Source organism: Vicia villosa, unplaced genomic scaffold (genome assembly GCF_029867415.1).
Source record: "Vicia villosa cultivar HV-30 ecotype Madison, WI unplaced genomic scaffold, Vvil1.0 ctg.001079F_1_1, whole genome shotgun sequence".
In the NCBI taxonomy this organism is placed as follows: Eukaryota; Viridiplantae; Streptophyta; class Magnoliopsida; order Fabales; family Fabaceae; genus Vicia; species Vicia villosa.
In genome coordinates, this window is record NW_026705472.1 from 399,792 (window position 1) to 409,817 (window position 10,026).

General features: G+C 37.6%; 1 protein-coding gene across 1 annotated transcript; it reads left to right on the forward strand.

Moving 5' to 3' along the window:
* The first annotated feature begins 7,194 nt into the window (after positions 1-7,194).
* On the forward strand, positions 7,195-8,060 carry LOC131633128 (uncharacterized). The gene is made up of 2 exons (XM_058903840.1): positions 7,195-7,462; positions 7,609-8,060. The coding sequence occupies exons 1-2, from the start codon at positions 7,195-7,197 to the stop codon at positions 8,058-8,060; spliced, it is 720 nt and encodes a 239-aa protein (XP_058759823.1).
* The last annotated feature ends 1,966 nt before the right edge of the window (positions 8,061-10,026 follow it).

A 10,026-nucleotide genomic window follows, 5' to 3' on the forward strand; every position in this document is an offset into this window, starting at 1 on the left:
TTATCAGAATCAGATTCACCATCTGACTCATCTTCAGAAGATTCTTCATCTTCTGACTCTAACTCTTCTTCAAAAGTTATCTCTACATCAGAAGTTGGTTGAGACTCTCTCCAATTCCATACTTCTGATTCTTTCACAATAACGTCTCTGCTGAGTTCAACTTTGTTAGTCTCTGGACAAAAGAGCTTGTATGCACCTGTACTGTGATACCCCACCAATAACATTACTCTGCTCCTATCATCCAACTTCTTTCTTCTAGCTTCTGGAACGTGTTTGTAACACACAGAACCAAAAACCTTCGGATGACTAACACTTTTCTTCTCTTTAGTCCACTTCTCTAAAGGAACAATTTCCTTCAGCCTCTTCGTTGGACACCTGTTGAGCACATATGCTGTAGTAGCAACAGCTTCTCCCCGGAGATTGTGAGGAAGCTTCTTCTCTTTTAGCATACTTCTCGTCATATCAAGTAAAGTACAATTTCTTCATTCAGCCAGACCATTGTGTTGAGGGGTATAAGGAGCAGTAACCTCATGTTCAATTCCATTATCAACACAGAACTTCTGGAATTCTGTAGAGTTATACTCACCTCCACCATCCATTCTGAGAATCTTTATCTTCTGACCACTCTGCTTCTCAGCCTTCACCTTGAACTTCTGGAATTCTGTGAACACCTCAGTCTTAAACTTGATAAGTATTACCCACGTCATTCTTGTGAACTCATCCACAAAAGACACAAAATACCTATTTCCTCCAAGTGAAGGTTCTGGAAATGGTCCACACACATCAGAGTGCACTACTCCCAGAGCATGCTTTGCTCTTGGAGCAACTTTTGATACAAATGGCAATCTGGGTTGTTTGCCTTTCATGCATACCTCACATGACTTCTCAGGCTTCACAATCTTAGGAATGCCACGTACGAGCTTCTTAGAACTTAGATGTCCCAGACTTCTATAGTTCAGATTCCCCAACCTCTTATGCCACAGCTTACTATCACCTTTTGAGCCTTCTACACTTAGACACTCTGTTTTAGCTGTTTCTACATTCACCTTGAATGTTCTGTTGATTCCCTGTTCAGATTGCAGAATCAACTTCTGATTGGAATCATATAACTTCAAGAGGTTGTTCTTCATAACAACTAAGAAACCTTTTTCAATGAGTTGACCCACACTCATCAAATTGCTTTTGATTCTAGGAACATACCAAACATCTTTGATCAGAACATTCTTCCCATTCTTCACTCTGACTTTGACATTTTCCATTCCTTCTGCATAAAGGTACTTATCATCAGCACATCTGATCTTTGTCCTCCTTTCAGAGTCAAAATCTATCAGCCATTGTTTGTTTCCAATTAAGTGATTTGAACACCCAGTGTCCATATACCACCACTCTGACAAACATCTTCCGTCAGACTCTGAAGACATCAATAGCACAGGTTCATCATCTGAATCACCTTTAGCTATATTTGCCTCTTCTGATTTCCTTCCTTTGTTTGCCAAACAGTCTCTAGCAAAATGGCCAAACTGTTTGCAATAGTAACATTGAACTTTCTTCTTCTTCTCCTTTCCCTTCTGATATTTCTTCTCATCAGAAGCTGAGGCTTCCTTCTGGAATCTATCACCACGTCTATTCTTGGCCTCTGACCAAGAATGCTTCTGGTCCTTACTGACAAAAGAAGCTTTCAGAGCTTGCTCAACTTCCCTTTCAGAAGTTCTTTCAGTCAGACGCAACTCTTGTGCTTCTAGACTGCTTTGCAACTCTTCTATTCTCATGGTTTCCAGATCTTTAGAATGTTCAATAGATACAACAATATAATCAAATTGAGGAGTAAGTGACCTCGATATCTTCTCTATGATTACTTGTTTAGAAAGGGTTTCTCCACAAGCCTTCATCTCATAAGTGATCAAAATCACTCTAGAGATATACTCAGAAACTTTCTCATTGTTCTTCATGTTGAGATTCTCATATTGCTTTCTCAGGGATTGAAGCTTCACCTTCTTCACTAATGCGTCACCACCGTAACACCTTACTAGTTGTTAGCTGAAGATTTCGTTTAGGAAGAGATGTCCTTCGAAGGTCTGAAATTCGAAGGAGGTGGTTACTAATGACCATCTTTGAAGATAGAAAATGGCTACTGATGGCCATGTTTCGAGAATGATGTTTAAGTTGAAGCAAAATAGTGAGCACCGAAGCTAATTTCGAGAAGAATGATCTTTGGAACTTAGACGTTTTTGCGAGATATGCAAAGTACTGAAGCTTAGCGTATTTTCGTGGAATTCTCGATTATAATTATGTTGCCACGCGTCGAAGGAGGATTCAGGCGAGATGATTTGAATTTCGAAGTAGTTTATGTAACCGCACGAAGACAGATGGCATCCCTGGATTTTCTGCGAGCAACGTGGCATTAGATTAGCGTAGGACCGTTAGGGTCGAAACTAGTATAAATAAGGATCTTAATGTTAGGATTCCGTGTGTTCATTTTGTACAAATCACTCACATATTGCTCAAGTATCAAGTGTTAAGAGAAAGAGTTCGCTGAGAAATGTACGTATGACACCAACACCAATTTAAATACATGTGTATTTTCCTTTATTCAAGTATCTTTCGATATTATTACGCTTTCTTTTACTTTCTGTCATTTACATTCCTGCACTCTTTCTTTTCATGTCATTTATCTTCGAAGCACTTAACTTTTTTGCACTTTAAGATTCTTGCACTTTTACAAGTTTTGTCTTATGTTTTATCTTCAACTTTCGCTGGTGTTATATTTACGTGTATAACAAGGTGATTGCTAATCTTTATTTATTTGATTAGGTATTTCTTATTTCGAGACACACCAATCATAGACATAATTCAAACTATCATGAATAACAACCTATTTAACTATGTCCTAGGATCAATCTAGTCGATCCTGCGAGTAACCAAATCATATTTATTATAGTTTGGAAGACTAGCGATTGTTTACCGGAAATCACCGTAAACACTAGTATATCCCACGCCTCCTTTGACGTCATAGAATCAACAATCTTCTCAAACACATTCACATCCACACACTGATGGATGAAGAACAACGCCTTCTGATCTCTCTTCCCCGTTTCTCTCTGCGCTTCTCTTTGTTCTTCCGTTGCATCCGCTGCAACCGGAACATATCCTTCAGTGACAAGATCTAGAACATCTTGAACACCAAATAATACACGCATTTGAATCATCCATTTATTCCAGTTTTTACCATCAATAACTGGAAGTTTGGTATTCAAGTTGCTTCCACTCATCTTCAAACTTGTGCAAAAAAATAGATTTCACTCACACTCACACAGTGTTTCCCAACCCACAAACAACCAAGAAAAATGTGATTCAACACAACTTTGTTTCCAAGAAACAAAATCTATCACACAGTCACACAAACTCACGTTCACTCGTGTTTCCCTGTGTTTGCAACCGGAGCTCTAGATACCAATTATTGGTGCACAAGGATGAAAGATGATAACAAAGAGAATAAACAAAAGAATAACGACGCAAAAGAATGAGAGAGTAAATGTTGATGATCTCTACTTGTGTTGTTTTTAAATGATAGCTACTACAAGGCTATTTATACAAAAGGAAATCTTGCCACATAAGCCCTAATAGAGTAAACTTAGTGAACAAGTATAAAGGTACAGACAGTACAATACTAACAAATACTAAAGTACCTTTTAACTAAACAACTACACTATCTGGACCCAGAAGGTAAAACTTCTGGTCAACACTATCTTCTGAGTAACCATCAGAAGATCAACCCGCATCTGAACATCTGACATTCAGAGCTTCTGATGCTCATCTTCTGAATATTAAATTACTCTTCAATACTTATAAGTCACTTATATTTTCAAATTTAGATCATCTCCATCAATATTTCTTTTATTTTCTTTCCTTTGTATCTATTTCTCTTTTGAAATTATTCTCATTCATTATTAAAAAAATATAAAATAATTAAGAGAGAGAATGATTAAAAAAGAAATAGAGAAGTAGAAGAAAGAAGGAGAAAATATTAATGAAGAGGATTCAAAATTTATATAATGAATAAATAAAATATAATTTATATTTATAATATTTTGAGATTTTGAGATAAGCCATAGTGTTCTAATCTTTTATACTCTTGGATCATGGACCTGCTGTTATTTCTGGCGCTCCTCCATACTCCTTTAGTTCTCTTTCTTCATTTGTGTCAAAAGTTTGACTAATACTTTTTATGTAAATGAGATATGCTCTCCATGCTTAGGACTCATAAATAAAACGAAAATGATCTTGTTCAATAATTTTAATTTTGAAGTATTCCAAATTCTACTCAAGTTATAATATATAATATAAATAACAAAAATATATTATTAAATAGTTCATATGTACTCGAAAAATCTAAAGACTTTTCGATGAATTTAGTCTTTTTTAAAAATAGAGTATTAAAACAATCATATCTTGATTTTTAGAGTTTTCTACTTTAAATAGACTATTAAAAAAAAAATTTATCTTAACTAGTTTGATAACATGTCTGACATGCATAGTATTATAGAATAGATTCTTATATTTGCAATTTGAAAAAATTCTCCCTCAAATTCATATGTACGTGAGTACTAATGTATCTGTTTATATGTGTTTTTAATAAAATTTAATTTATCAATTATAATTTTTTTGGAATCAAATAAAATTTTATTTTCAAAACAGTGAAGTACATATACCGATCAAAAGATTCAGGAAAGTCCAAATCAAAATAAACTAAATACTCTATGCAAGAGTATGCTCATTAATGTGTGCGTTAAGTGTTCTATTCCTAACTGGCTAACGTGAGAGAGAAATGAGAGAGAAGCAAGAGAGTGAGAGTGTTCCACCGGAATTCGTCCTTTTTTGAGTTTCAACTTCTCAAGAAGCATTGCCATGGTGGAGCTTGGAGTAAAGTCAGGGGCAGGTTCAATAGGAAGCCAGGAAGAGCAAAATGGGATATTTTGAGGAAGGAGACTGGGGCAGCAAGGAGAGATGTGGTAACCATCTTTATCACTGACTTTGGAGACAGATGGAGTGCAAGGGATCTATACATTGAGTTTAAGGACTAAGGATTGATAGAAGAAATAGTGTTACTTCCTAAAAGAGATTGGAGAGGACAGAGATTTGGTTTTGTTAGATTTCTGAACGTGGCTGATGTGAGAAATCTGGAGACGAAGATGGACAATGTCTGGCTCGAGGGGAGTAAACTCAAAGCTAACATCTCTAAGATAAAGAGGAAGGAGCAGAATCAGCATTACAACCATACCAAACCTTTGAGTACCGGGATCAAAAACCACACAGTTTATCAGACTTCAACAGATATGAAGAGTAGGAACTACCGCTTTGTTGCTGAGAAGTGGGGTGGAGTGGGAACCTCCAAAACGTATGCTGAAGCAATTGTAGGAGGACTGGAGAAGAAAACTGAGGTGATCAAGGAGGCTTGCAAATCTCTGTATTATACCTCAAACGATGAAGAACAGAAGAAATATGTCAAAGCTAAGGTGGGAGTAATGAAAATACCAGGTTATGCGTATGGAGTGGCTCAAAGCTTACTTGATGAGGGAATCTTCACCATTTCGGCTACAGCGCTGGGACCAAACCTTTGCCTTCTGGAGGAGAGTGGAGAAGGTGAGCTGGAGACGTTGCTTCAAGAAGGTGGAGATTGGTCATCATTTTGGTTCGAAGAAGTCAGGGGCTGGAAGAAAGAAGACGCGGAATGTGCAAGAGTGGCTCATGTCTCCATTTATGGTATCCCCTGTTTTGTTAGAAATGAAAAATTCATCGGAACGATTATCGCAGACATCGGCATCGTGATGAACCCTCAAGCGTTGAACAACAAAACCATCATATTAGACGTAACCCATGTCATGATCTACACAAGTCATTTGGAATCAATCAGAAATAGGGTTAGAGTTTGTGTGGATGGGTTATGGTATAATATTCTAATCATCAAAGAAGTGTCCATGGAAAGGGATGAATCGGATCCTAATCAGAGTATTACCTGCAATTCGTTGGAAGGAGAAGACTCTTCTTCTTCTCAAGATTACCACGACGGAAAAGACGACCCACCTCCGCACCGGCCAAAGCCCTCAGCACCGTCTAGGGATTCGAACCAAAACATTAATGATGAAAGCGAATGGTCAGCGGAACTCCAGATCTGCGAAAGCAACGACACAGAGAGGAGGACCGGAAAAGCCTTTAATAATAAATGCAAACCCTCTTTTGAGGGTAACTCTCACAGAGTTTCTGACTCGCACAGCTACTCGGATGCCATTTCTATGAACACTAAAAGTAGAGAAGGAGAAGACCTAGTGGTAACTTGCAAGCAGAACTTTAGAAACAAGGAAGTGGTGCATGTGGGGCCAGCAGGTCTCATTATTTTAAATCAACCTATTGGAAACAAAAACGTACAGGAGGAGATAAAAAGTCATGCTAATGACAAGGAGAGAGATTGCGTTATAAATCTAGAGAAACAGAAAGATCTGGACCCCACGCATGTATCTGAAACGGAAAGTTTAGGAAATACAACAAGGAAAAAGAACTTTAATAAAAATAAAGGAGTAGTGAATGTGGGCCTATCTGATCCCCATGTGGAGCATGAAGAGAGGAAGGTTTTGAATTGTTTGGAGAATGGTATCACGACAAAAAGAAGGAATAACTTAACAAATTCTCAGTACCTATTAAGAGAGGGATTAGGAATAAAAAGAAGAAGGATGCGGGTGGTAGAGAGAAACAGAAAGTCTGTTTCGATGACCAATGCAAAAGGGTGAAAAATTCAAAAAATACAAGGAAACAGATAAGAGATTTCATGGACTTAGGGGTGCTAGCTGAAGATTTTATTTATCCTGTTGAAAACAGAGACCAAGAAGGGAGGGATTCAATTCAGTGTGGATCAAGCCAATCGTTCAAACAGAAGCTTAATCTTTTGAAGCAGAATTATTTATCAGGAGTTATCCCTTTAACTTGTGACTCTATCTCTAATGCTGATATTACAAACTGTAATAACAGAATTAAAAATGGAGTGTTGAACAAGGCAGCAAAGGGGTTATGGAATTCAATGGTTAAGCTGGGCATCAAAAATATTTCTGACAATTTTGATCCAATATCAAGATTGAAGGAGATGGAATTAAGGGATCGCAAAGGGAAGTCGGTGTCGAAGGGGACCAATAACTTTGTTCCACCATGATAATTTTCTCATTAAACTTGAGAAGAGGAGGTAGTCGGGCCAAGAGAAAGAGAGTTGGTTACCACATACAAAGAGGGGATGTAGATATTTGCTTTATTCAAGAAACTAAGTTGAGTGGCATTGACACAAACTTGGTCAAAGACATGTGGGGTGGTGATCAAGTTGAATGGTCTTACTTAGATGCTTACGGGGCTTCGGGAGGCATTCTCACAATATGGAAAAAAAAGACTTGTTCTCTCTCAATTATAGCTTTAGAGGAAAGGGGTTCTTGGGTCTTTGTGTGGAGAAGGAAGGCAAAACTATTAACTTTGTCAATGTCAATGCATCGTGCGACTTAGTTACTAGAAAAAGAATGTGGGAAAAGTTATGAGATTTCAAAAACAACAACAACAATGGTTCTTGGTGTATAGGAGGAGACTTCAATTCAATCTCTTCCTTTGAAGAAAGAATTGGAGTTTCAAACCGTAGCTATAGAAGGGAGATAAATATCTTCAATGAATTCATAGAGGATATGGATTTGGTGGACCTTCCTACGATTGGTGGCAAGTTTACTTGGATTAATAGTAATGGAAAGACAATGAGTCAGATAGATAGATTCCTTCTATTGGAAAGCTTCATCGAAGATTGGAAGGTGGATAGTCAATATATAGGTGAGAGGGATGTGTCCGATCATGCACCGATTTGGTTGAAAGATAATAGAAAGGATTGGGGGCCTAAACCTTTTAAGTTCAATAACATGTGGTTCAAGCATGAGGAGTTTGATAGTTTTGTGGAAGAGGAGTGGAATAAGATACAAGTCAAAGGGAGAGGAGATTATTGCTTGGTTGAAAAGTTGAAAACTCTTAAGAATCGGATCTCTTGATGGAACAAAACGGTCTACGGGTGGATAGACCTCAAAATAGACAAAGACGCGAGTGAGATGCACTTTTTTGATAACATGTTTGTTCATTTTGCAGGTAACGGCCCGGATGATGTGATTAAATCTAGAAGTAAGGTGGCAGAGGATTTTTGGGATAACATTAACAAAAAAGAAGGACTTCTAAGGCTCAAATCAAGACAACTTTGGCTTTCCGAAGGCGATGATAACACTCGTTATTTTCACAATTCTCTAAAATATAGAAGAAGAAGGAATTCAATTTGCTCTTTTGACACTTCGGAGGGAAGAGTGGAAGGGGTCGAAGAAGTCAAGGCACTTACTTTCAATCATTTTGAAAATTTCTTCAAAGAAGAGGAGAGCATTAGACCGGAACTTTTTGGGATCCATTTGAATTCTTTATCGCATGAAGATTCTTTAGATCTTGAGAGTCTTTTTTCCGAAGATGAAATAAAGGAAGCAATTTGGTCGAGTGATGGTAGCAAAAGTCCGGTACCGGACGGTTTCTCTTTGGAATTTTATAAAAGGTATTGGTTTCTTCTTAAAGATGACTTGATGAAGTGTTGCAAAGACTTCTACCAAAAAGGTACTCTTGTTAAATCTATCACTTCTTCATTTCTTGCTCTCATTACAAAAAACAAGAACCCACAAGACTTGTTTGAATATCGCCCTATTTGCTTAGTGGGGAGTATTTACAAGATTATCACAAAGATTTTGGCGGCTCGAATGAGAAGGGTGGTGGACAAATTAGTTTCTACAAACCAAACCGCCTTTGTACCGGGAAGGAGTATGATGGACGGGGTGCTAATGGTTAATGAGATTCTTGATTGGGCAAAAAGGAAGAAGAAGGGGTGTTTACTCCTTAAAGTGGATTTTGAAAAGGCATATGACTCGATTTCTTGGAATTATCTAAGATGGATTATGGGTAAAATGGGATTTGGAAAGATATGGATGAAATGGATGGCATCTTTTATTTTTACTAGCTACATGTCCGTGTTGGTCAACGGTAGTGCAACAAAAGACTTCAAGGTTCAAAGAGGATTACGACAAGGTGACCCCATTTCACCATTTCTCTTTGTGATTGCTATGGAAGGTTTAACCGCCTTAACCAAGAATTCGGTAGCAAGGGGTGACTTTAAGTCGTTCAAGTATGGAGACAATGACTTTGTTGACATTCTTCAATTTGCGGATGACACCGTCATTCTTGGAGAACCTAGTTATGACAACCTTTGGAGTTTGAAAGTGTTATTGAGAGGTTTTGAGATTGTCTCCGGGTTGAAAATCAATTTCCATAAAAGCAATTTTTTTGGAATTCATATAGGAGATTGGTTTTCTAAATCGGCCACATCCTTCCTTGCTTGCAAAAGAGGGTCCTTTCCGTTTAATTTTCTTGGTATTTGGGTGGGTGAAGGTGCAAATAAGAAAAGAACGTGGAAGGAAGTGGTGGATAACATCATTTCAAGATTATCTAAATGGAAGGGTAGAAACATTTCAATCGGTGGTAGAGTGACTCTTATTGGTTCCGTCCTCAATGCTATCCCTATTTTCACTCTCTCTTTTTATAAAGCACCGAGTTGTATTATTCAAGAAATTATAGGACATCTTAGCAATTTTTTGTGGTGTGGAAATGTAAAAAAAATGCATCCATTGGGTGAAATGGGAGAATGTTTCCAAGCCTAAAGGGAAAGGAGGATTAGGAATAAGAGATGTTGGAGAAATGAACAAATCTCTTCTCCTTAAGTGGAAATGGAGAATTTTGAAGGAGGACAATGCAATTTGGAGTAGATTTTTGCTCATGAGATACAAAAACCCGAAACTTAAAGTGTTAGCTTCTTGTAAGGATTCAATTAATCGGGAGGATTCTAGTTGGTGGAGATATTTAATCCTTAATGATTTCAAGGATGACGATTTGGCCGATGGTTTTACCGATTGGGTTACTTGTGATTTCAAGATA

What these genes read in the sequence shown, in the direction of transcription:
- LOC131633128 (XM_058903840.1), top strand. Translation starts at nt 7,195, where the DNA reads ATGATAATTTTCTCATTAAACTTGAGAAGAGGAGGTAGTCGGGCCAAG. An exon ending in TATAGCTTTAGAGGAAAGGG is followed by an intron (nt 7,463 to 7,608) that starts GTTCTTGGGTCT and finishes CTTGGTGTATAG; the next exon opens with GAGGAGACTTCAATTCAATC.